Source organism: Nomascus leucogenys, chromosome 17 (genome assembly GCF_006542625.1).
Source record: "Nomascus leucogenys isolate Asia chromosome 17, Asia_NLE_v1, whole genome shotgun sequence".
Classification (NCBI taxonomy): domain Eukaryota; kingdom Metazoa; phylum Chordata; class Mammalia; order Primates; family Hylobatidae; genus Nomascus; species Nomascus leucogenys.
The window spans coordinates 57,512,940-57,540,901 of NC_044397.1; the positions used below are offsets into that span (position 1 = coordinate 57,512,940).

General features: G+C 44.1%; 1 protein-coding gene across 4 annotated transcripts; it reads right to left on the minus strand.

Moving 5' to 3' along the window:
• On the minus strand, positions 1-27,788 carry C17H7orf57 (chromosome 17 C7orf57 homolog). Of its 4 annotated transcripts, none has more exons than XM_003268920.3 (9): positions 27,675-27,757; positions 26,947-27,102; positions 21,225-21,410; positions 18,568-18,676; positions 14,820-14,976; positions 11,148-11,245; positions 8,317-8,537; positions 6,655-6,666; positions 1-1,068 (listed from the first exon to the last, which is right to left on the minus strand). In XM_003268920.3, the coding sequence occupies exons 2-9, from the start codon at positions 26,999-27,001 to the stop codon at positions 1,022-1,024; spliced, it is 885 nt and encodes a 294-aa protein (XP_003268968.1). In that variant the 5' UTR covers positions 27,002-27,102; positions 27,675-27,757; the 3' UTR covers positions 1-1,021. The 4 variants fall into 4 exon arrangements, with proteins under 4 accessions (XP_003268968.1, XP_004091003.1, XP_030652093.1 ...); XM_030796233.1 differs by having other exon boundaries at positions 963-1,068; positions 8,317-8,489; positions 26,947-27,017; positions 27,675-27,748; XM_030796232.1 differs by having other exon boundaries at positions 963-1,068; positions 26,947-27,017; positions 27,675-27,748.
• Between the last annotated feature and the right edge of the window lie 174 nt (positions 27,789-27,962).

Below are 27,962 nucleotides of genomic sequence, written 5' to 3' on the forward strand. Positions count from 1 at the left end.
TAATTGTATATTATTTTTATTCAATGCATACAGCCATTTGCATTTTTTACACATTGCATACATTCTCCTGTAGCATATCAGTTTGATCAATGAATATAAATATATACGCTCGATTAAGTATCTCATATAGAGAACTAATTTGAAACTTAAATTTTAGGTAAGCAAATGCATGATAAGTTTATTCTGGGAAAGAAGCTAAAATATCTGTGGCTTTATTTGGCTTTTTGAAAACATTCCCACATAAAATTATTATTTTATTAATCAATTAATGTACAAAACATAGAACTATATTTTAAGCTAATTACTTAAATATAAACAATTTAACATTTATAAAACAAGGTAATTCAGTTTGACTATTAAAAAGTTTTTGTTAATTCTACTAAATTAAATATTAAAACAGCATATTTTTACTTAAAGGTTTATACAAAATAACAAATGTTTAATATTTTGAATCTCAGTTTATGAAAAAATAGCAAAAATTTAAAAACAGCAAATGTTACAATGTTTTATATTAAATGTTTATAAATTCATGGCATAATAAATTAAAACATTTTTCTTAACATAAACTGTATCACCATATTCTGGAATTAAATTTTTTTGTAACTAGAAATGATTTCTATGAAGACTATAATACCAAATATTGGAAAAGGCTCAACACCTGTTCTGTAAGTTTTCTCTAGTTAAGAATCCAGTAGCAATGCCCGCTAAGAGTGGTTCACACAGTAGGATGAGCAAGTGATTGGTTCTGAGACACTGGGACATAACCAGGCCAGCAGGGCAGAGGGTACCAGAGGCCTCAGTTGTGTTTGTTAGCCATATGTTTCACATCCCAGAGAAATGCAAGAAACAAAAACCAACACCTGCCCTTCTATGCAGCAATGTCAAGTCTGCTGCAAGGTAAATTATTAAATGAGAGTCTATATTAATAAAATACAAAAAGAGCCTCAGAAATATAGCTATAATACAGTCATGTCATATTTAGCCATTTAAAAATTATCCTAAATACATATTGCATCAGGATTTATTTGAGCTCTGCTGGTGTTGATGCAGATACAGATTCTTCTGGGCCTGCAACACAAAGTAAATAAATGAGTAGACAAAGATGACATTTTCTATAAATTAAAAAACATTAATTTTAAATATAAGAAAACACATAGTTCTGTACCTATTAATAAGGATTATTTCTGAAGCCTACATAAAAATTGAGCTTATGATTCTGGCATAAATTATACATTGGAAACACAAGACTACAACTTTTGCACTGGTAGACTAGAAGAGAATGCCCCATTGGAAACAGTTTCATTCATGAGTTTTGCCTGTGTATGGTGGAAAGTTTCTGCTGACATAAGCACACTGATAAGAATTATTAAATAAATAGTATGAGCACAGCCTGGGCAAGGCGAGTAGGGAAGAGTGGCAACTCAGGCTGTCTGTCAGCCTCGGCATGGCACGTGTCCCTGCTCCCAAGCCTTTTGCAATCTTCATTAATGTTGACCCTCTCAAAGTACAGTAGTGTACCAGTTTCCTAATGCCCAGCTTTAGGGCATGTCAAAACATCTAGGACAGCTGAAAAAAATTGCAATGAAGAAATAATAATAATCTTGTGTCTCATGGAGGGAAAGAAACATTAAGAAGAAGCCTTAGGCTGGGAGTGGTGGCTCACACCTATAAACCCAACAGTGTGGGAGGCTGAAGTGGGTGGATTGCTTGAGCTTAGGAGTTCAAGACCAGCCTGGGCAACATGATGAAACCTCGTCCCTACAAAAAATACAAAAATTAGCCAGGCATGGTGGCATGCACTTGTAGTCCCAGCTGCTCTGGAGGCTGAGGCAGAAGGATCACTTGAGCCCAGGAGTTACACTCCAGGCCCGGCAACAGAGCAAGACCCTGTCTCAGAAAAATTACAATACAATACAATACAATACAATACAATACAATACAATACAAACAATAATAAATACAATACAATACATACAATAAATACAACACAATACATAAAATAAGTAGCCTTGACAAGATTAGTCTCCAGAAAGTTATAGCAACACGCTCTAAGTGGAGAGATGTCTAGTTGGAAGGAAAAAAGGCACTTTCTAAATTGCCTATTGCTTATAAAGTTAAAACTATGATGGACAGCAGGGGAAATAGGAAAAAAGAAGAGGAAATGAAATACAGGAAGGAAAATAGTGGTCAGACTGACAGTGGAGAGAGTGTGGTTGTCAAAAGCTCAAGCACTAGCCTTGGCATCAGAGATACTGAGAGGTGGGAGCAGGGATTTCATAGTGACCCCCGCCTCAGCTATCCAGAAACTAAGCAGAGCAGATCCTCTTCTCCACATGATGACTCTTCCAGCTCTTAGGGGCTTTGCTGCTTATTTAGGCTTTCATTAATTTGAAACGTTAAAAGGTTTCTTCAAAATTAAACAGATCTTGCTGATAATATAAACACAAAGATTACATAACACCTGCAATATAAAGTTTATGCATTTATATGAATGCCAAATGATCGTCCCTTGATCAGATAATATGTAATATTTTGTCAATGGTGAAGTAAATTCTATCTTCTTAAGACAATGCAGAATAATAAAACCCTTATCGTATCTTATGAAGGTGATCTTCTGTACCTGCTGCATTTGTATATTCAACTTGAGGTCCTAAAGAAGAATAATCTAAGCCCAAGGTTAGCAGAAGGAAAGATAGAAAAGATAAAAAATGTAAGAGTAGTATTTTTATTATAAACAAAATTGACAAATATTTAGCTAGACTAAGAGAGAAAAAAAAGAAAAGACTGAAAAAAATAAGAAAAGAAAGAGGAGACATTGCAACTGACACTGCAAAACACAAAGGACCACAAAGGACGACTGTGAAGGATTATACACCAACGAATTGGATAGTCTAGAGGAAATGGATACATTCCTAGAATCACACAATCCACCAAAGCTGAATCATGAAGAAATAGAAAATTTGAACAGTCTAAGAATGAGTATGGAGATTGAATCAGTTAAAAAAAAAAAAAAAAAAAAAAACTCTCCCATCACAGAAAAGCCCAGGACATAATGGCTTCACTGGTGAATTCTGCCAAACATGTAAAGGAAGAACTCATACTAACCCTTCTCAAGCTGTTCCAAAAAAATTGAAAAGGAAGGAACACTTCCAAACTCATTTTATGAGGCCAGCATTACCCTGATACCAAAGTCAGACAAGGACACTGTAAGAAAAGAAAATTACAGGCCACTTTCCCTGATAAACACAAACGCAAAAATTCACAACAAAATACTAGCAAACCAAATTCAACAGCACATTAAAAAGATCATAAACCATGATCATGTGGAATTTATCCCTGGTAAGCAAGGATGGTTCAACATATGCAAATCATTAAATGTGATATACTACATTAATAGAATGAAGGACAAAAACCATATGATCACCTTAATAGATGCAGGAAAAGTGCTTGACAAAGTTCAACATCCTTTTATGATAAAAACTCTCAACAAATTAAGCATAGAGGAAATGTACCTCAACACAATAAAGACCATACATGAGAAGCCCACAGCTAATATGTACTCACCAGTGAAAGCTGAAAGCTTTTTTTCTAAGTTCAGGAGAAATACAAGGGTGCTCACTATCACTTCTATTTGACTTAGTACCTGAAGTCTTAGCCAGAGCAATTAGGCATGAAAAATAAATAGAAATCATTCAGATTATAAAGAGACAAGTGAAATATTCTGTTTGGTGACACTGTGATCTTATATATAGAAAGCCCTAAAGACTCCACCAAAAAACTGTGAAAACTGATAAACAAATTCAGTAAAGTTGCAGGCTACAAAATCAACAGACAAAAATTGGTAGCATTCTATATGCTAACAACAAATGATCTGAAAAAGAAAGTAAGGAAACAATCCCATTTTCAATAGCATTAAAAAATACTTGGGAGTAAATTTAGCCAAGGAGGTGAAAGACCTGTACAATGAAAACTATAAAACATGGATGAAATAAATTGAAGAAGACACAAATAAATGGAAACACAGCCTACATACATTGATCAGAATAATTAATATTGTCAAAATGTCCATACTACCCAAAACAATCTACAGATTCAATGCAATCCCTATCAAAATTCCAATAACATTTTTCACAGAAATAGAAAATAAATCCTAGAATTTGTAGGGAACCACAAAAGGCTCTGAATAGCCAAACCAATCTTGAGCAAACAGAAAAAAAAAAAACAGATATATGGCATTATCTGATTTCAAAATATATTACAAAGCTAGAGTAAGCAAAACAGCACAGTACTGGCATAAAAATGGAAGTATAGATCAATGGATAGAGCCAAGAAAAAACCCACACATTAACAGTCAATTAATTTTCAACAAAGGTGCCAAGAACACACAATGAGGGAAAGGACAGTTTCTTCAATAAATGATGCTGGGTAAACTGAATATCCACATGCAGAGAAATAAAATTGGATCTTCATCTCATTTAATATACTAAAATCAACTCAAAATAGATGAAGACTTAAACAAAAGACCAGAAACTGTAAAACTGCTATAGGTTGAGTATCCTTTATCTGAAATCCTTGGGACCAGAGTGTTTGGGATTTCAATTATTTTTAAATTTTGAAATATTTGCATACTTACTGGTTGAGCATCCCAAATCCAAAAATCCAAAACCTGAAATGTTCCAATGAGTATTTCCTTTGATTTCAGATTTTCAGATTTGGGATGCTAAACCTATAGAAAAAATATAGGGAAAAAGCTCCCCAGCATTGGTCTGGGCAATGATTTTTTGGACAGAACACCAAAAGCCCAGGTAACAAAAGGAAAAATAAGTGGGACTGCATTAAAAAGTTTCTGCAAGCAAAAGAAACAAACAACAAAATGAAAAGACAAGCCACAGAGCAGGAAAAAATATCTGGAAACCATACATCTGATAGGGGGTTAATATCCAAAATGTATAAGGAACTCAACTCAGTAGCAAAAAAACAAATAATCCAATTTAAAAATGTGCAAAGGACTTGCATAGACATTTCTCAAAAGAAGACATGTAAATGGCCAACAGGTATACATAAAAAAGCTCAATATCACTATCGTCAGGGAAATGCAAATGAAAACCACAATGAGATATCATCTCACACCTGTCAAAATGGCTATTATCAAAAAGATGAAAAGCAAGTGTTGATGATAATGTGGAGAAAAGGGATCCTTACATACTGAAGGTGAAATGTAAATTGGAATAGCCATAATGGAAAACATTATGGAGTTTCCTTAAAAAACTAAAAATCGAATTCTCGTATGATATAGCAATCCCACTGCTGGGCATATATCAAAGGAAATGGAATCAGTATGTCACAAAGCTACATCTGCGCTCCCAAATTTTCTGCAGCATTATTCACAATAGCCAAGTTATGGAATCAACCTCACTGTCCATGAACAGATGAATAAGGAAAAAAAAATGTGGTATATACACGATGGAACTGTTCAGCCTTTAAAAAAGAAGTAAATTCTGTCATTTGTGACAACATGGATAAACCTGGAGTACATTAGTCTAAGTAAAATAAGCCAGGTACAGAAAGACAAATACTGTATGATTGCAGCCATATACGGAATCTAAAATAATTGAACTCACAGAAGTAGAATAGAATGTGTTACCAGGTGCTGGGGATGGGGCAGTAGTTGATGGGGTAAGAGGAGAAGTTGGTCAAAGGGTATCAAGTTTCCCTTAGACAGGAGGAGTTAAGTTTTAATTATCTATTTCACAGCAAGGTGAATAAAGTTAGTAATAATATATTGTATATTTCAAAATCATTAAAAGAACAGATTTTAAGTGTGATCACCACAACAAAAGGATAAGTATTTGAGGTAATGGTTATTTTAGTTACCTTGATTTAATGATGCCACAATGTATACATATATCAAAACATCGCATTGCACCCCATAGTTGTATACGATTATTATTTGTCAATTAAAAATAAAATAAAAAGTAAACTAAAAAATAAATTGGAGTCTCCATGGCTTTTTACTTATCTTTTCCAGTATGACTCTCACATGACGAGTAATACAATGTGTGTCTATGAACTAAAGTATGTTTTTGCTTGTGTAACATGAATAAAAGAATAATAGGCCAGGCGCGGTAGCTCACGCCTGTAATCTCAGCACTTTGGGAGGCCGAGGCAGGCGGATCACGAGGTCAGGAGATCGAGACCATCCAGCTAACGTGGTGAAACCCCATCTCTACTAAAAATACAAAAAATTAGCCGGGCATGGTGGCAGGCGCCTGTGGTCCCAGCTACTCGGGAGGCTGAGGCGGGAGAATGGCGTGAACCCGGGAGGCGGAGCTTGGAGTGAGCCGAGATCGCGCCACTGCACTCCAGCCTGGGCGACAGAGCGAAACTCCCGTCTCAAAAAAAAAAAAAAAGAATAATAATCCTGTTGTAATTGTGTAAGTGATCCTCTTTTTGCTCTCCCTAAGTTATGTTTCTGGAACTCTGATTTTTTTAAAGCATACATGGCACAGGCTTTGTAATCAGAATGCATGCAGTTTGGAGAAGGACATTCCAGGCTGCCTAGAGGCTGTAGTCTCAGATTGCAGGACTATGTCCATCGACTTTTTTGTGTAAGACTTTTTGTGTTTTGGTGCAGGCTACTTTATAAATACTCACTTTGAGAAGACTCTGTAATAAAAAGTACATTCGTTGTTCAGGTTAATGAAACAGATCAAGTATTAAAAGAAGTCATAATTACTTAAAGACAATAAAAATTCTGTATTAAAACAACAATAAGTCATAAAACACTCTTGACATTGTAAAGTTCAATAGGGCACACTTTTTTTTTTTTTTTTTGAGACAGAGTTTCCCTCTTGTTGCCCAGGCTGGAGTGCAATGTCACGATCTTGGCTCACTGCAACCTCCGCCTCCTGGGTTCAAGTGATTATCCTGCCTCAGCCTCCCGAGTAGCTGGGATTACAGGAATGTGCCACCACTCCCAGATAATTTTGTATTTTTAGTAGAGACGGGGTTTCTCCGTGTTGGTCAGGCTGGTCTCGAACTCCCGACCTCGGGTAATCTGCCTGCCTCAGCCTCCCAAAGTGCTGGGATTACAGGCGTGAGCCACCGTGTTCAGCCAATAGGGCTCTTTTTAACAACACTGAATATGAACTTGTCACCATCTCATCCTCCAGGATAATAAAGGAGAGAGCTGGCCAATAAGTGGCAGATCTTGCTCAACAAATACAGTAAGGAACAGGGTGTGGAATGGCAAGCCGTGACCTCACTTACAAATAACCATACCAAACACTTCAAATGTCTGAAGAGGTATAACATGCCATCTTTCCTCTTAAAGAGCTCAAGCCTCAAGAGTAAAAACAGGTTTCCCAGAAGCAAATGGTCAATAATTAATAGAGCTATGGATACTGAACATAATGCTCAATAGGCTTTAAGATGGATGTGTTGAAAAAATAAGATGAATTCTTTCTGTACTATTAAACATAAAAATGAATGGCTGTGCACAGTGGCTCACCCCTATAATCTCAGTACTTTGCAAGGCAGAGGCAAAAGAATTGTTTGAGCCCAGGAGTTTGAGACCAGCCGGGGCAATATAGTGAGGCCTTGTCTTTATGAAAAATAAAAAAATAGCTGGGTGTAGTGGTGCATGCCTATAGTCTCAGCTACTTGGGAGGCTGAGATGGGAGGATTGCTTGAGCCCAGGAGGTTGAGGCTACAGTGATCTGTGATTGTGCCACTTCGCTCCAGCCAGGACAACAGAGTAAGACTCTGTCTCAAAAAATAAATAAATAAAATAAAATATTATAATCCATAAAAACTAATATAGTACTTTGAACATCTAATTGTGGAGAAAGTTCTAAATTATTCAAAGCTTAAGACATGCCAGTAATGGGGTAATTTTAAGTTTGCATTTTGACTTATTTTCAAAGCTTTTTAAGAAGTGATCTCAAAAAGTACCGGCTGCTTATGCAAAAGTCCTTTTAGGGTCAACATTTTTTGGATCTGGAAGATTAAAAGTTGATATTATTTGGTATATTATTTGGTTGTTATATCAAATGGACTATCAAAATTTTTGACAAATAAAAGAAAATGTAAAACCCCAAAGTCATGACTTCCGCTATTCATTTGACTAAAGAGGAAAGAGAGAAACATGTATTACCCTCTTGCTTATCTGTAACCTTAGTACTTCTGTGGGCGTTTTCACATGGTTTTTGGGTTACTCATTTCTCATTACAAGACGCATCATGTGATAAGAACGTCAGCTGCTGCATCACAATTAACCAAGCCTCCAGTAAACGCAGATGGCTGCCTGTGCCTCACCTGGGGCGTCCTCAGGACCTTCAGGAGCCTCTGCGTCCTGGAGCCTGGCTGCATCCTGGGGACCTCCCAGGTCTTGTGGGGACTGAGACGACACTGATGCCCTGGAGGTCTTCGGGGTCCTCTTGTCTGAGTCAGCTCGCTGCTGCTGCAACCGCTCATCCTTATAACCATTGCTAATGAGTTTGGAAAAATTGGTAGGTGAACTGTTTTTTTGACCAGGCCTTAAAAAAGAGTAAAAGTAACGTGAAACTTAAGTACAAGGGTTAATGATAAAGCAGAAGCAGTATTCCATGAACACACCAAATAGGAGGTGTCACTGTCCCTTTAAACCTAACAAACCTCTCTCTCTGTCTCTCCCTCTCTCTTTCTCCCTCTATCTCTCTCTGCCCCTTTGTCTCTCCCTCTGCTTCTCTGTCTCACTGTCTCCATTTTTAAGCACAGCAAGTGCATGTCAAAGCATCCCTTGTACAGGGATGACAGCATGTTTAGTTCAGCTTCCAAAATCTTTCTTTGTGATAGTCAGTTAAGAATTAGTTGTAATTCTAGTATTTCACAGGGAAGCCTTCCTAAGAAAACACCACGCCCTTCCCTCATAGTAATGGATTGCTCAGAACTACCTTTAAAAACAAAACAAAACAACAACAACAACAACAAACTGCTGGGTGCGGTGGCTCACGCCTATAATCCTAGCACATTGGGAGGCCAAGGCAGGCAGCCACGAGGTCAAGAGATTGAGGCCATCCTGGCCATCCTGGCCAAACTGGTGAAACCCTGTCTCTATGAAAAACACAAAAATTAGCTGGGCATGGTGGCACGCACCTGTAGTCCCAGCTACTCGGGAGGCTGAGGCAGGAGAATTGCTTGAACCTGGGAGGCGGAGGTTGCAGTGAGCTGAAATCGTGCCACTGCACTCCAGCCTGGGCAACAGGGTGAGACTCTGTCTCAAAAAAAAAGAAAAGAAAGAAAGAAAGAGAAGGAGAAAAAGAAAGAAAGAAAGAGAAGGAGAAAAAGAAAGAAAGAAAGAAGAAAGAGAGAAAGAAAAGAAAGAAGGAAAGAAAAGAGAAAAGAAAAGAAGTAAGGAAGGAAAGAAAGAAAAAGAGAGAGACCGAGAAAGAAAGGGAAGGAAGGAAGGAAGGAAGGAGGGAAGGTAGGTGGGCACAGTAGCTCACACCTGTAATCCCAGCACTCTGGGAGGCCGAGGCTGGCAGATCACTTGAGGTCAGGAATTCGAGACCACTCTGGCCAACATGGTGAAAACCCATCTCTACTAAAAATACAAAAAATTAGCCAGGTGTGGTGGCGGATGCCCACACAGTAGTCCCAGCTACTCAGGAGGCTGACGCAGGAGAATGGCATGAACCTGGGAGGCGGAGCTTGCAGTGAGCCAAGATTGCGCCACTGCACTCCAGCCTGGGTGACAGAGTGAGACTCTGTCTCAAAAAAAAAAAAAAAAAAAAAAAATTAGCCAGCTGTGGTGGCAGGCACCTATAGTCCTGCTACTTGGGAGGCTGAGGCAGGAGAATCACTTGAACCTGAGAGGTGGAGGCTGCTATGAGCTGAGTTCGTACCGCTGCACTCCAGCCTGGGCAACAGAGCAAGACTCCATCTCAAAAAAAGAGTAATGATTACTTTCTTATTGGTTCTTTCTTGTCCTTATCAATGATTATCTGCTGCTATTTTACTCTCTTACACAGGTTTGTCTCCAGTCATTTCTTGATGTTAGCTTAGCCTTTCACCATCTACTGCATCTTCAAATATCTTATCCTGACCCACACTGAAGAGTGACAGGGCAGTCTGACACGGTAGAGGTAGTGTGAGCTTTCAGCTCGAGCAGTAGCAGCCCACCACCTGTTCTCTCTAAGCCTCCATCTCAGCACTTACAGAGACAGAGGCAGGAGGATTTTTTGAGCGCAGGAGTTTGATACCAGCCTGGGCAACATAATGAGACCTTGTCTCTACAAAAAATAAAAAATTAGGTGGGTGTGGTAGTGCATGCGTATAGCCCCAGCTACTTGGGAGGCTGAGGTGGGAGGATTTCTTGCGCCCAGGAGGGGTTCAATCACCTTATTATCAAGGCCACTCCTAACGCTTTATTTTCTCTCTCTTGTACATCTATAAATACATGTCTAGGTATACATATATACTTACATATATATAAACACATATGAATACATGTATATTTCCCTCTGAGCTTGGTGCTCTCATGGCATTTGTCACAATGCAATGTATCTGATTGTTTTTTCCCCATTGGACAAGAAGCTGTTTGAAGAATTAGTCAGGTAATTAATAACATTTATCCTAGCATTAAACTTGGATTCTGGGAGAGTAAGAAGATACCTAAGGCCTCAGGGATTTCACTCTGCAGCTGGAGGATCAGCAAATGTCAGTGTGCCTGCTATATCTTCCAGTTGGAAACAGAGCCAGCACACTTACAAGGCACGGACACCTCCGTTCAGGCCTTGGACACAGAAACGTCAGGACCTGGTGGCCCCTACATGCAGGACAAGCAGTCCCCGTGAACTGTGGTGAGGGTGGTATCTTGGGGGGTGGGGGTGCTTCAGGCAGGGCACAGCCTGGTGGAGAAGCAGGGCCTCCACACTGCCAACCTGCAGCAGGCATGACCTGGAAGGGCAGATGTGTTCAACAGGGGCAAAATGACATTAGGAAGGAACAGAAACCACAGTGAGGCGACAGGCACAGCCAGGCCAGGCCACAGACAGGGCTTCAGGAAGTTGTGTGGATGCTGTCACTGGCGCAGTCATCACCGGATGAAAGACGGAAGGCCAAACCCAAACCAGTCCAGACAGTGCGGGTGTAGCTCAAGCACTTACATGGGGGGGAAGGAAAATCTACTTCCTGCAGGGTCCTTAAGGCCAAGTGGGGTGCCTGCTTTGCTCAGATACTTTGAGTCAATGGCCGGTAGCCTCAGCTGTGTGAGGAAACACACAAAACCTTGAGTTAGTGGAAAGCATTCAACAGTTAGAGAAGAAAACTCACTAATGGTAGCAAAGATACAAAGCTTGTAGGCTGGACTTTCAATGTGGTCATGGTAAATGGTCACAATAAAATATAATTCCGCAATAATCTCATTCAACAAAATAGTTATGTAAAAGGGACTATCACTAACTCAAAAGCAGTTGCTATATTTGAGTAAAGATGTCATCTGCTCAGGAGGAAAAGCAATGAACTAAGAGCCTGGTCCTGAAGGAACTTCCCACACCCAGATGAAAACATATGTTCACAAAAGCACCTGTACACTTTTGTAATAATCACCCAGAACTGGAAACAACCCAGATGTCCACCAACAAACGAATGGATAAACAAATTGTATCATGATCAGCCAATGAAACTCAGCAACAGAAACGAATGAACTACTGATACTCGGAACAGCACGGCCATGCATATGTAATGTAGATGCATAATGTAAATGCATTACACCACATGGGAGAAGCCAAGCAGGAAAGACGCCACGCCGTATGATTCCATTGATTTCACATTCTGGAAAAGGAAGTGTAAGAATTAAAGAAAGAGAGGCCAGGCGCGGTGGCTCACGCTTGTAATCCCAGCACTTTGGGAGGCCAAGGCGGGCGGATCCCGAGGTCAGGAGATCGAGACCACGGTGAAACCCCGTCTCTACTAAAAATACAAAAAAATTAGCCGGGCGTGGTGGCAGACGCCTGTAGTCCCAGCTACTCAGGAGGCTGAGGCAGGACAATGGCGTGAACCCGGGAGGCAGAGCTTGCAGTGAGCCGAGATCGCGCCACTGCGCTCCAGCCTGGGCGACAGCGAGACTCCGTCTCAAAAAAAAAAAAAAAAAAAAAAAGAATTAAAGAAAGAGGAAAGAAACACGAAATGCAGCTTGGCAGTCAAAGACAGGTTTTCTTTAGTTAAAACCTGAGAGGCGCTCCTGGCCAATTGTGGTCAGGAGCACTTTCTCTTACAGACTAAAAGTATATATCAGTTTTGGGGTGAGGGGGCTTATCAGAAGCTTGGAATGTTTATGTGTGTGGAGAAGTTCATGGCTGGGTTGGAATCTCTCTGGGAGGAGGGGAGGTTATCTTGGGGCAGACATCTTTCAGCCTGGAGAGGGGTTAACTCGGGCCGGGCATCTTCCTGGCTGGAGGGAGCTTATTTAGGGGCTACCATGTCTCTGGTCAGGGAGGAGTTTGGAACGTTTCTGGTTGGAGATGTTACCTGTGGTTCATGGTCGTGTTGACCTTAGCCATTAGGCTGATGCCCCTTGGATTTAGGCGGTTTTTATTAAGGTGAACTTTTAGAATGAGAGGCTTGTCCAAGATGGCGATGCTCCTGCTCTGTCCGGAAGAACTATGAAGACTGAAAACAGATCAGGGCTTGCAAGGGGCAGGGGAGGGGCTGACTATAAAGAGGCGTAGAAATGCTGGGGGCAACAGAACTGCTATATGTTCCTTGACGGCTGTAGTGGTACACAAGGGACGCCTTAGTCAAAACCTGGAGAGCAGTTCTCTATAAAAGGTGGGTTTCGCTATCTTATTAAAAGAAATAGAAATACATGCTATGGGAAAACTGGAAAAAACAAAACCAAGCAAACAAAATCCACAGAGGTATTGCTAACAATTATAGGAAGAAAAGATGGCTTTTCAAAAAAAGGAAACAAGATCCCCCGATCACCCTGTAGGTGAGCAAGACCCCCATGAATGCTGGTAACCAACAGGCAACACATGTGCCCTAAGTCTTGTCAAGTGTCCACCATGTGTCCCGTGTGGGGCCAGGGCACAGCTGAGGAAGCGCTTTGTCAGCTGGCCCACGCCCATGATGTGATCATCACTCATAGGTGACCTTCATACCAAAGTGGTGATGGTGTTGTCTTATTAGGGAAATCAGAGCCCATCCCGATGCGGTGCTCATCCCCTGCACCTTACCCAACACCATGTCCCTCTACCTGTTAAATATTCAGCATGTGTGTCTTTAACCACCACCCCTTGTCATCCTATCTCCTTCCTCATAGTGAAGGGCTGGCTTCAGGAACTTTGTGCAGCCCCTAGCACACCTTTTGTAAATGGGTACTAACTTAAAAACCCCACTTGAGAGTGATACAGCATTTAGCATTTTAAAATTTCTGTAGATATGAGCTGTAGCCATGGTTAATATCCAAAAGTTCATTTATCACTAGAGGTTGTAGCTCAGTGTAATTGATCACTTGCACAACACTAAGAGATAGATCTGATTCTTAACATGGTCCATTATGGCTGAGTGTCTATGGTAGTATGCACCTGTAGACCTAGCACAGGAGATGTGGCAACCCGGGAGGCTGTGGCAGGAGGAGCCCTTGAGCCCAGGAGTTCGAGGGTGTAGTGAGCTATGATAATGCTGCTGCACTCCAGCCTGGGTGACAGAGTGAGAACTTCTAATTAAAAAATAAAAATAAAAAACAAAAACAAAAACAAAAAACAATAAAAGGTCCAATGCCTTTGCACGGATCATGGAAACAACCCAAAATCCGAATCACAGCTAGACATGGAGATCTTAAAGAAAAAGCATGTGGCCCATTGCAGCCAGTTGACATTCCACTTGGTGTTCAGCTACTCAAGTCCCCAAAATAAACTGAGAGATTTCCCTTCAAACCAAGATGCTGGGGCAACAGCCTAGGAATCAGGCATAAATAGTTCACGACAACTTCCGCCTACACTGAGACACATCCAGTCTCTTCATTGTTCAAAATGATCACCCATCAGGTGACAACGGTGTTCACTCTTATTCTCAGTATCAAACACTATTGTTATTTGTAATGTGAACTTCACCGTTTCACTCACAAACCCCAAAGTTCCAAGAACTGAGACTAATCTGAGACCTGCTGCTGATGCCCCGGGCAACACTGAGCCCTTGGCGGAGCTGAAGGCCTGGCTCTTGTTCTTTCCAGCACCAAGGAAAGGGGATAGAAGGGCCTCCCATCAAGACTTCTCAACAACAGAGCTGCCAATTCAAGATTGCTTGCAACTTTCTCCATTGCATTCTTAAAATACACATCCTCTGAGAAGGCTTCACTGCACAGCCAGTCACTCCTTTGTGATCAAATACACCACCAGGACTTCATACAGAAGAAGAGAATTCATCTTCTCTTCCTTTATTATCAACAAAGAGTATCCCAGAAAACTCTTTAATACTTAAATAAATGAAAATGTTCAGAAATGGGATGACTAAATAGAAAATTCCTTTTCTATATTTGCCTGATAAGAAGTGCTATGCCAGTTTTCCTCTAGATAAGCATTAACTATCTATAAATCATTTAGCAAAAAGGAATCTTACCTCTTAAAGTCATTATTCATAAAAAGAAAAAGAAAGACCATAGTATGGTGGCTGCTTGCCTTTCAGTAGATCCAAACTTAAAATACAGAGCACATGGCCAATGCCACCAGCAACATAAGACGCCACCAGCAGCTAACATCACAGCACTTAATTACTCGGGACCACAGAAGCAAAGCGGATGCGGATGTGGATGCCGTCTATTTATGGGCACCCGTCACCTTTTTTTTCTCCTTTTCCAGTTCCTCAGCCTCTCTTTGCCAAACTGTTTTCATGTCGAAGTCGAAGGGCCCTCTTCTGGATGCATAGCTACCGTTGGCCTGATCGGGATTAAATTCTTCATGAACCATGTAATCCGGCATGGAGACAGCCCGCACTCTGCAGGGACAGACAGCAGTTACAGCCTGGTGCTCAGAGCCGTTCCCACTCCCTCCCTTCCTTCCATCTCCATTGCAGGCTCTCCCTTTCCCTCTCTCTCCTTCTGTCTCCCTCCCTCTCTCACTGTCTCCCTCCTTTCCTTTCTCCTCTCTCTCCCCCTCTCTTGCTCTCTCTCTTTCTCTCTTTTCCTCTTCTTCTTCTTTCCCTCTCTTTCTCTTTCTCTCCCTCCCTTATTCTCTTCTCTTCCGTCTCTCCTGACATCAGCACTACCCATCCTCCTTGAAAACACAGATGGGCCCTTCCCTCCTGTGCCTGCTAAACAACACACCAGCCCCTCCAGGGCCTGCATCCCAGGATCAGGAGGCCCACTCAGAAATCACAAGGTCTCAACGTTAGTAAAACGAGATATACTAAGATATGAATTTATAAAACATACCTTATAAAATAATTATTTCTTTTAGAATAGCATCTACCACTTTGACCCCTTAAAATAGCTAAACACCCCTAAACATTTACCATTCAACATGTTCATTTAAAATAATAATAACATGCTCTGTTTCCTGTTGGATGGTCATTTTTAATGTGGGTATTTAAACTAGCAACCAGTCTTCCCATACACACAGCGCATACAGGAGGGGCATCCAAAGGCACTGGAATGCTTCAGCCTTTAGATCTCTGAAGGTAACATCTGTACACATGACCAGGTTTGAACAGGGAAGAACACTGGATTCAAATTTGACACAGCAGCACAAACCCCCCATACAGTGTCTGAGGGGCTGCAGGGACGCCCCCATGTCCTGCTCCTCATTTGTACTTGTTCAGGGCTCTAGGATGCTGAAAAGAGGCCCCAGCTGCAAAGTGGGCATCAAGGGCAAGGTCGAGGAGTGGGGTCCTGGGCACCACTGCAGCAAAGCACCTGAAGCAGGTGGCTGGGGGCCTCTGAGAGAGCGAGTGAAGAGTCCAGGGAGCAGCGGTCAGAGGCTGGAAATGCAGGCTTAGAAGGTGGATGCAGATACCCAGTAAGAGAAGCCACGAGCGTGGCTGAGCTGCTCAGGGAGCACAGGTGTGAGAAGCGGCACCTCTCCCCAGGTCTCCCACTTCTGATATGGTCTCGGCAGGAAAAAGCCCACAGAGACAGATGAGCATTGAAAACAACAAAGGGAGGGACAATTAAAAAAAAAAGCGTGTTAAGTTGTAGCTCCTGGGTTCCCATATTTTCAGTGAAGGAAGGATTTCTCCTGAGCTTCCCACTCTTCACATTCTCTGCCTGTCCCAGGACCTGGAGGAGGTGGTCTGCAGTCCAGAGGAGGACAAGGTCCCAGGAGGACGGACAACACTGAAGTCCCCAGAAGTAGATCATCACTAGAAGGCTTGGACAATTGGTAAGGACATATGGGGTGGGAGGAGACAGCAAAGGGAAAGGGGTACCAACAGTCTGGAGGAAAAAAGCAGAAGGAAGGGAAGAAAAAGTCCATGTGGCAGTGTGGGTATGGGAGTAAGGGGCATGCCTGAGATAAGGCTCTCCAGGAGCACCCCAGAGACATGAAGTGCTCCCACCTCCCCCCAGAATTAACCGTTGGCTCAGGGCACCCAGCTAGAGCAGGAGCAGCCCTCAGCTGCAAGAAGGTGCACAGCTGCTTAGAGTCCAGTAGCCGCAGGACCACTGGGCACCCCTCAGTCAGAGCTCAGGGTCAAGGGTGCTCAGGAAACCCATCCCTCCACATCTGCCTGGGGTACTCGGGCTCTACTCTCACCTGAGGCTGCCCGCCCTGCTCTGTTCTTGAAAGCACAGGCAGCATTGCAGGAGTGCCCCCAGTCTCCTGCTTCCCCTTCTAAGACTGTCTCTTCTTGCTCAGTTCATCCACTTTGATGTAACCTCTGTTAGCACAGAGTATTCCTTCTTTTTTTTTTTTTTTTTTTTTGAGATAGTCTTTCTCTGTCGCCCAGGCTGGAGTGCAGTGGTGCGATCTTGGCTCACTGCAACCTCTGCCTCCTGGGTTCAAGCAGTTCTCCGATCTCAGCCTCCCAAGTAGCTGGGACTACTAGCGTACACCACCACACCTGGCTAATTTTTGTATTTTTAGTAGAGATGGGGTTTCACCATATTGGTCAGGCTGGTCTTGAACTCCTGACCTCAAGTGATCCACCCACCTCGGCATGAGCCACCCTGCATATTCATTTTAAACAAGAGAGGGAACCAGAATCCTGAAGACCAAAGCTGCATTGTGACCATGGCGGAACATTCACGTAACACCGGATAACCACTTGGAAATATATCTATGGTAGTTCTATTTTCAAGCCAAAAAAATGGGGAAATGGCCTGAAATGATTTTCATTTTACCTCTCAATCCAAGAGAGGTGGTTTTGGAGATAAAGTTTGCATGTCCACAAATAGAAATTTCTTAGACATTTCAAATATTATGGGAATGATGGCTCCCCATAACTCAATATTGAACATACAAATTTAGGATTTCATGTATTTCTAGTTTTACCTAATGCCTTTTGTCTTTAATGAGAACCCTTTGGGATAGGCTGCTATTTCTACATCAGGAGGATGTGTTCAGTCCTACTGAGAGACAGGACTAGCTGGATTTCCTAAGCCGGCTAAGAATTCCTAAGCCTAGCTGGGGAAGGTGACCGCACCCACCTTTAAACATGGGGCTCGTAACTCAGCTCACACCTGACCAATCAGGTAGTAAAGAGAGCTCACCAAAATACCAATTAGGCTAAAAGCAGGAGGTAAAGAAATAGTCAGTCATCTATTGCCTGAGAGCACAGGGGGAGGGACAATGATCGGGATATAAACCCAAGCATTTGAGCCGGCAGTGGCAAACCCCTTTGAGTCCGCTCCCACTGTATGGGAGCTCTGTTTTCACTCTATTAAATCTTGCGACTGCACACTCTTCTTGTCTGCGTTTGTTCCGGCTTGAGCTGAGCTTTCGCTCACCATCCACCACTGCTGACCGCCTCTGTCGCAGACCCGTGGCTAAATTTCCACCTCTCCGGATCCGGCAGAGTGTCCGCTGCACTTCTGATCCAGCGAGGCACCCACTGACGCTCCCGATCGGGCTAGAGGCTCGCCATTGTTCCTGCACAGCTAAGTGCCTGGGTTCGTCCTAATGGAGCTGAACACTAGTCGCTGGGTTCCACCGTTCTCTTCTGTGATCCACAGCCTCTAACAGAGCTATAACACTCACGCATGGCCCAAGGTTCCATTCCTTGGAATCCGTGAGGCCAAGAACCCCAGGTTAGAAAACAAAAGGCTTGCCACCATCTTGAAAGCAGCCCACCACCATCTTGGGAGCTCTAAGAACAAAGACCCTCCTGGTAACACTACAGTGCAATTTACCAAGAAGGAGCCCAAAGACACACGACTCTAGGGTGGCACAAAATGCCACAGGTTTCCAGAACTCTGGTTTTCTGACAACTTAGGCTACATCCCTCCAAGAGCGGGCTATTGTAAAAGAGAACCTGAAGTTGTCATATCACATGCTTGCTACCAGTATTAGACATTTGTATTTTTAAAATTAAAATTGGGCTATTTTTTTCCTGTAAAGATAAACAAAAATGTGAGTGCTTTAAGATACTCACTCTTGCTGGCTGGCTGTTGGTGGCTTGCTATGGTGGATATACCAGTCTGGCAGGGAGTAGGCCACCGGAGAGCCTTTCCTGGTCCCAGGGGCAAAATGCTTCAACAAATCTCAAAGAGAAAATGACATGGCTGTGAGACACCCCACTGCCCCTACACAGACGCACAGCATTGCCAGTGATAGGCTCAATTTACAAGGCGAACTGTAGGTCTCCCTGTAGTTGCCTCTGGGATCCAGGGGCTAACACAGCATCCCTGATCCTCACCTGTCTCTGCACAGGCTGACAGGTGGGCATCCTGCTTTGTGATCAGGCAGGGACATCCTGTATGCCTCCCCACGTCTCATTCTTTGCAGATCTGGACAGAGCTCCTGGTCTTGAGCTGCATCTACGCAGGCCAGCATCTACCAGTTCCTGGAGGGGGCCCATCCCTCCACTGCTCAGGTCTCCAGGGGCTGCACATGCTGGCTCCCTCATCCTCAGCTACCGCCACACCATTCTCCTAGCATAGGACAGTCTGACTGTCCTCTGCCACTGTGGACCTGTCCCTAACCCCTACCGTTTCCAGGAGAAGCCACACCTCCAGGTTTCCAGATGGGAAGTAGGATACAAGCCCCTGAAAGGTACCTGGGAGATTTCACAGTCACCTTGGAGCCAACCCTGAGAGGCACAGAGAGCACAGGCTCCTTCTCAGAGGCCCAGGCCAGCTCCCGACTCACCCACTTGCTTTCTAGCTCCCCACACTTCCCTCCCCTGGTTTCAAAAGGCAGGGAGTGGGAAGAACTGACTTTCCTGATCATAAGGACAGCAAAATGGTAACAGTGCCCGTGGCAGTAGCAGACAACTTTGGTTGACTTATTACTATCAGTAAGAAAATTTACTTTGGGAGGCCGAGGCGGGCGGATCACGAGGTCAGGAGATCGAGACCACGGTGAAACCCCGTCTCTACTAAAAATACAAAAAAATTAGCCGGGTGTGGTGGCGGGCACCTGTAGTCCCAGCTACTCGGAGAGGCTGATGCAGGAGAATGGCGTGAACCCGGGAGGCGGAGCTTGCAGTGAGCCAAGATTGTGCCACTGCACTCCAGCCTGGGCGACAGAGCGAGACTCTGTCTCAAAAAAAAAAGAAAATTTTAACTTTTCTTTTTTTTTTTTTTTAACTTTTAAAGCACTTTTCATTGTTAAATGTTTCAGACTTACAGAAACATTGCAAGAATACTATGAGTTCCCCTATACCCTGACCTAGGCTCCCCAAACAATATTCTACCACATTTGCTTTATGTTTTCTCTCTTTGTCTGTCCCTCTCTCTCATTATTATTTTTGTTGTCATTATTGTTTTCAGAATCATTGGGCAGCGCGTTGCAGACACAATGCCCAGTCCTCCCCCTATACCTCAGCAGATGTTGCCAAAAGACATTCCTGACATAATCATGGCACAATGATGACACTCAGGAAACTACTATTGATGCAATTCTTTTATCTGATTTACAGACATTCAGAATTTGTCCCCTTAATGTTCTTTTAACCAACAGCAAGAGGAGGTGAATCTAAGAAAAAATGTCTAGGTCTTGTTCTCTGAGCTTCACACCTAGTCCATCAAATTGTTTGGTCCAGGCTTTTTAATATTAAAGCAAAGATGTTGCCATTTTGCTTCCCATTTTCTCCCTGACAATCCCCACAGGGGTAATGGCAGCTAAAGGGGAAAAAAGGTTAGTGTCTCTCCAAGTCACTGACCACAAGGCTGGCTCTGAGACATTTTAGATGTGGTCTTCCAACACTCTGATCAGTAATTTCTATTGAGCTCAAATAACTTATTTTTTAGCATAGTTAAGCAGTACTTTCCCAATCAAATCATGTATCAAAATTTGGTCCTCATCAGCATCACACTGAAACTCCTCTATGGTCTTCATTTTTTTTTTTTTTTTTTTTTTTTTGAGACGGAGTCTCGCTCTGTCACCCAGGCTGGAGTACAGTGGCGCGATCTTGGCTCACTGCAAGCTCTGCCTCCCGGGTTCATGCCATTCTCCCGCCTCAGCCTCCCGAGTAGCTGGGACTACAAGTGCCCGCCACCACACCTGGCTAATTTTGTTTTTGTATTTTTAGTAGAGACGGGGTTTCACCATGTTAGCCAGGACGGTCTCGATCTCCTGACCTTGTGATCCACCCACCTCGGCCTCCCAAAGTGCTGGGATTACAGGTGTGAGCCACCGCGCCCGGCCAATGGTCTTCATTTTCTAAAACGTTTTCATACAAAGGACAACCCGCAATGAGAATAAACAAGGAAACCTTTTCACAATTAGACAAGAATAGGTAGCGTGCAAAGACAGATTCTCTCTTGGAGGCAACTTCCTGAGATTCTCTTTGTAAGGAGAATATAAAGTGGGTGAGGGAAGTGTTGAATCATGGCAAAGGCATTACTCAGAAGAAATATCCTACACAGGAAATTCTGTGAATTCGGCCTATTTATTCTAGCATCATAAAAATTAGCTCATCCCTGGAGATCATGCCCATCTCTACACCTAATTAACCTAACTTTACAAAGGCCCTAAGCTAAACATACAGACTCTATAGTAATATTTTTGTATGGAAGAAATTAGGAACAAATGCCCCCCTCACCGCCCGCGAGGCTGCCACACTGAACAGGGCAGGAGGGGGCTCACCGGGCCTGCCGCCTTGTTTTGCGAGCTTCACATATTCCGAATCTGTTTCTTTTATCCAGTATCTCCGAGTCCCAGGCAGGTTCTCGCTGTGTGAGTCTCCCAAATTGCTGAGACCTGGGATCTGGGACGCTGGTGGGGCATCCCCGACCTTCTCAGAGCGCTTCACTGGGACGTGGTAATACCAATCTATAGAGGAGAGAGGTGGAGGGCCACGCTGTTGCTGTGTGTAGTCCCCTACCGGAGTGTCTCTATGCAGACAACACCATCAGGCGGGGCAGTGCAAGCCACAGAGCCCATTAGCAAGGAAGAAAATGCCCTCTTCTGGGTTACTGACGTGAGTCATATCACCAGCCATGCAATCCAGTCTCTACTGCCCACCAAGATGCCACCACTGGCACCAATCGAGGGGAAAGCTGCTAGGGCTCAGCCTCTTTCATGGGTGCTTTTGCTTCCCAGGGAAGTACCCAAGCCCCATGATGTCTCTGTCTCTCTCTCCTAATCCTCCATAAAAATAAGACAACTATATTTCTGGTTATGTTGGGGAATATACATTCCTGAAAAATCCCAAATCACTTAAAACATTATGGGTAAGCCTGTGGAATATATGGCTAAATGCTGACCAAGATTTGCTAAATTTAGTATGTTAAAAATACTGAAATCTAAGATCTGTCACAGAAGTAACAGCCTGTTTGAACACATTTACCAATAGCACAAAAGTGAGAAGAGGCAGGACTGGGGAGTGATCAAAGAGGCCTGTCCACCGAGCAATGGCGCTCGAATCAGCTCAGCAGCCTCTCTCCATATGAGCGAGTACAGTGTGAGTTCCCCCATTCTCTCCACCCAGACTCCCCACGTGAGAGTTCATCTCACCTTATCACTCTCCCTCTCCCTCTCTCCTTGTCCCTTTCATTATTATTAATATGTAATTACTGTTTTCTATCATAATGGCTTTGCTTATGCCTGAGGCTAAAGAGGGCAGTGAAAGGTGGCCAGAGGTCTAGATGATTCCTGAAAAGTGGTGGAAACAGGTGACTTATGTGTTATGGAAAAACGTCTCAGCTGGAGATTCAGAGATTCCTGAGGTGACTGGGTTTGGCTCCCTTGAGAAAGATCAAGTTGAAACACAGTGAGTGTAGATTGTGTGATTTCTATTGTCAAAGGTCCCACAAAGAAGCCAGGCACAATCAAGTGGAGGAAGAGAGCGGTTCTCTGTCCTTCCTCCCTTCCTGATTGGAGCCCATGCAGAAAGGTGCTGTGGACAGAGGAGCTGAACATGGGCCTGGTGAAGCCATGAGGCACCCTAAGGCCTTGAGTGGAGGGCATCCAGGATAGGCCCTGCGGGCTGGCTTGGGACCACCCAGGAGACTCCCTGGAGTCCTACTGGGAGCTTCTGTCAAGTGAGTTGGCAAAATCCCAGGGACCTGGAGTTATCAGTGTTTATTGATGACCCCCACAGAGAGAAGAGATCTGGGGCACTCGGACAACTGAGGTTCTAGGTAACTATTTGAATCTGAAATTGATTAACCGGATGCCCAAATATAAGAAAAAAAATCACACCCGATTGAAAACTTTAGAAACAAAACCCAGGAAGAATGTCAGATACAAAAGATGCAATTAATGTGACAGAAGTGACTGGATGTATTCAATAGCACTTATCAGAACGTACTGTCACAGGGGCAGTATGTTCAGAGTCTAACACAGTATCCTCTTCTTGGGTAGGTATAATGTCTAATTTTATGTGTCAACTTGGCTGGACCATGGTACTCAGATATTGGTAAAGCATCATTTTAGCTGTGTCTATGAAGTTTTTTAGATGAAAATAACATTAAAAACGGTAGAATTTGGGCCGGGCGCGGTGGCTCACGCCTGTAATCCCAGCACTTTGGGAGGCCGAGGCGGGCAGATCACGAGGTCAGGAGATCGAGACCATCCTGGCTAACATGGTGAAACCCCGTCTCTACTAAAAATACAAAAAATTAGCCTGGCGAGGTGGCGGGCGCCTGTAGTCCCAGCTATGCGGGAGGCTGAGGCGGGAGGCTGAGGCGGGAGGCTGAGGCAGGAGAATGGCGTGAACCCGGGGGGCGGAGCCTGCAGTGAGCCGAGATCGCGCCACTGCACTCCAGCCTGGGTGAAAGAGCAAGACTCATTCTCAAAAAAAAAAAAAAAAAAAAAAAAAAGTAGAATTTGAGTGAAGTAGACTGTCCTCTATAATGTGAGTGGGCTTCCTCCAATCACAGTAAACCAAAAATAAAATTCTAAGCTCCGCTCCCCCCAGCTGACTGAATGAATCCCCCCCACCCAGCCAAGAGCATTCCAAAGTAAACCTGAAAAATTAGTTCAGGCCACAATGGAAAGGGAGGCTGGACATGCCTCCTTATACCCTCCTTCCTTTGGAATTCAGGCACAGCAGACCAGCATTATCATTAAAACAGAGATCTTAAGACAGAAAAAACAGACTCTTTGTGGCAGTCAGAGACCAAATTGCAACCTGACTCTAGTACAGCATCACAGGACGGATAGCAGGTCCTGAAAGAAATTGAAATATTTTACCCCAATATAGATTTCTTTGACATAGTTTGAAATGGTCCTACAAAGCTGTCTTTTGTGGGGAAAATCTACATTCTATAGAGAATCCCCTTCCTTTTCTAGCTCTTTTCCTGATCCAGGAGAGAATTAACTGAGTCTGACACTTTTTTAGGTCTGATAAAAGATGGTCACATCTACTCTCTCTGAAGTTGGCTCCCTGGAGACTTCATCTGCATGACAAAAACCTTAGTCTCCACAACCCCTTATCTTAACCCAGTCACTCCTTTCTGTCGATTCCCTGTCTTTGGATAATAACTTGCAACCAATTACCAATCAGAACATCTTTAAATACACCTATGACCTGGAATCACCCCCCGCCCACATACACACACACATACTTGGAGTTATCCCACCTTTTCAAACTGAATCAATGTATACCCTACATATATTGATTGATGTCTTCCTATAACTTCTGTCCCCCCAAAATGTATAAAATCATGCTGTGACTCAACCATCTTGGGCACATATTCTCAAGACCTCCTGGGGCTGTGTCACAGGCCCTGGTCACTCATATTCAGCTTAGAATAAACCTCTTTAAATATTTTACAGAGTTTGACACTTTTTGTGGGCACTTAATTGAAAATCTTAAGAGAAAAGAATGAGATCCCCCAGAAAGAGGAAATTCTTCCTCCAGACCACTCTGAAACTCAAACTGCAACATCAGCTCTTCCCTGGGTCTCCAGCCTGCTGGTCTGCACTGCAAATTTTGAACCTTCCAGCCTCCACAATTATGGGAGCCAATTCCTTAAAACAAGTCTCTCTTTCTTTGTATCTATCTATCTATCTATCTATCTACCTATATGTATATAGAAAGAGACATGGATATGCTGTTGGTTATGTTGGTTTGGAGAATGCTGACTAATACAGTAGATGCACAGGAAAATAGTACTGAATAAATTGATTCATGTAAGCACAGAGAAATAAGAAGTAACCATCCTTTAAAGCTAAAAGCTTAGACATTGAATTTTTAATGGATGGTATTTAATACAGACAATCTTTAAAGTATGTAAAAGACATTAAATAGCTGAATCACCACTATATGGTTTTGAAAAGGAAAGAAAAAAATTGGAAAATGTTTAAAGAATTGCACAAAAGTTCACAAAGAATCAATTTAAGAATGAATAAGAGAATTTAGCAGCTTCATACTCTGATCATATTCAGTTCAAATATTTTCTGAGAGAAGGCGTTTGATTGTTGCATTATTTTTCTGCTCTGTGTTTTGATTACTAATTAATCCACAGAGAACAGTGTGTCTTCTACCTTCTTCTCATTACTGGAAGCTGTGGACAGGCACTGAACTCGAATCTGGTTGGCCATTTGTAAATGCATACAAAGGAGGCACTCAGAGAACGAGGGCCTGGATCAGTAAGAACCAACTGTGATCACCTCACGCACACGCACGCGCGCGCACACACACACACACACACACACACACAGGGTTAAAGGGACTAAGAGTTATCTCAGCTTTTATCATGCAAAAAATTGTTGGCGGCCAGGCACGGTGGCTCATGCCTGTAATCCCAGCACTTTGGGAGGCCGAGGTGGGTGGATCACGAGGTCAGGAGATCAAGACCATCCTGGCTAACACAGTGAAACCCCGTCTCTATTAAAAATACAAAAAATTAGCAGGGCGTGGTGGCGGGCGCCTGTAGTCCCAGCTACTCAGGAGGCTGAGGCAGGAGAATGGCGTGAACCCGGGAGGCAGAGCTTGCATTGAGCCGAGATAGCGCCACTGCACTCCAGCCTGGGCGAAAGAGGGAGACTCCATCTCAAAAAAACAAAAACAACAACAACAACAAAAAATTGTTGGCACTTGTATGATATCAATCATTTACTATCCTATAGATTTTTTTTATATATATAGCCTTCCCTGCCTTCTCATTTGCCAAATATTAATACCCTTATTTCATCAGTGAGGAAACACAGTCTGTGACAGTCTATGAGATGAACTGAAGATCCCCCAGCTCTTCTGGTCTTTAAGGCACAAAGCAGTGTGTTATATGCTCACATACCCGCAGGGGCACAGGCTCCTGCTTTAGGCTGCTGTGGCCTCACAGAACAGCTGTGGAGCCACTTACAAAGTGTGTGACCTTGGGCAAATTACTCCAAACTCTATAAAATGGGGGCAATGTTACCTTGTAGGGTTGTTATGAGGTTAAATGAGTTAGTGTATATTAATATAAAGCACTTAGAACAGTGCCTGGCAGTTGTTAGTGTTCCTTAGTGCTGTTCATACAGATAAGGTCACTAGAAGGCACCCAGAAGTCACATAAAGGCTCCAACACCCACTGGGAAAAGGCAAATCAGCCAGGCCTTCTGTGCTGTCCCTTTTCCAATCCCCAGCATGGCCACACTATCTTCAATAGTGGTCACAGGGTAGAGCTCTGGGCTAGCAGCATGTTTAGAGTATGAAGAAGGGCCACATTTGGTTCACTTCTGAGCAAATGTGCTGGCTCCAGAGTGCCGACCAGCTGCAACTCGGCTGTCCCAGCTGATCCCCAGGACCCTCTTCTCTACCCTCTTACAGCCTTTCACAAATAAAAAAGCAACAGCAAAAGAAAAAAAAAAAACCAGAAGACAGCATCTCAAGACTTCTTCTTCCTTCCCCTCTCCTCCACTTCAAACCCTGGCACATAAGAAGACATGAACCTCACTGAATTCCTTTTCCCGTATCCAGACACTAAAACCAGAATGTATATTTAACTTGCTTGGGGTCTAAAGTAGGAGCAAGGGCTGGGGATTCAGTGAAATACCTAGGGGATTCTGCTAGAAAAGAAACTTCGCAGGTCAACATTCAGGAACGCAGTTGTGAGAATTGTATAGGGTTGAACTATGTCAAAGAAAACTTCCAAGGGCTCCTGTTGTCCAGATTGAACCAAGATAGGTAGCCTTGGTTCTCTCTTGTTGAAAATAAAGAAAAACAAGACTCCCCCCACTCATATTTAAGTCTTGATTTCACACTCAGGCACAGCAGCAGTTTGTGGCTTTCTTTGACTTGTTAGTTTTATCACTTGGTCCTCCATCGTTCACACCCCCCTCCCGCCCACATAGAGGACTATGGGTCCACAGCGTGTCTAGCAAAAAGAGTGCACGTACCCAGCTCTTTCTGGCCGGGACGCGCTCAGGGCGCACTCACCGCAGGGAGCGTAGCGGTGCGTGGCGCCCTGAAGTTCCTTGCTTGTGTTCCTCATGGTCAGGCGCTGCACGCTGCGGGAAAAGACAGATGCTACCGGACCTGGTGTTCGCGGGTGCGCTGGACGCTGCCTGCTTGACCAGCTGCCAGGAGCTGCAGCTGCGAAAGCAAAATCCGCGCGCCTCCTCTGGGTCGGTCTGTACGCCTCGACCTGACACGCCTGCAGGCGCCTTAAGATCGCCTAGCGCTGGCACGTCCATGCAGGGTATACAGCAGGGGACATGTCCACGCCAGGTAAACAGAAGGGAGCACATCACGCCGGTATACAGCAGGAACACAGGCACGCCAGGTAGACAGCAGGGCACGTCCACACAGGGTACACAGCAGGGACGTACGCACTCCGGGCACACAGGGGCACATTCACGCGGGGTATTCAGCAGAGACACGTGCGTGCGGGGCACACAGAGGGGACACGTCACGCCGGGTATCCAGTACAGGCACGTCCACGCCAGGGACACAGCAAGTACAGAGAGGATAAACAACAGGTAACCAAGGGGCCGCAGGACTTGGGCCGGCTGGGAGATCTCGCCCTGTGCTCATCCCAACCCGGCGACAAGGTGGTCCCCTCCCTCCTGCCCCGGCGCGCGCTGCCCGCACTGCGTGCTCCGCACAGTGGACAAGGCCGGGACCTCAGTGGCGCCCCCATTGTCCTCCAGCCCGCTCAGGCTCACCAGCTCCCCGCGGGTCTCCGTGGGTGCTGCCCGCGGCGCCCAGCGTTGGAGTTTCTACACGGCTGGCGGGCTGCAGCCAACCAAACCCAAACTCCCAGCGCGCCGCGGAACCACAACATCGGCGTCGCCAGGGCAACGGCTGAACGGCCAACCGGCGAGGGCGGCGGGAGCACTGGCAGCCAATAGGGGAAGCCTGAGGGGCTGCGGTGGGCCAATCAGGGCCGGAAGCGGAGCGCGGGCGCAGCCTGTTAACTGCCGGGAGCCCAGAGCAGGACCAGGGCAGGGCAG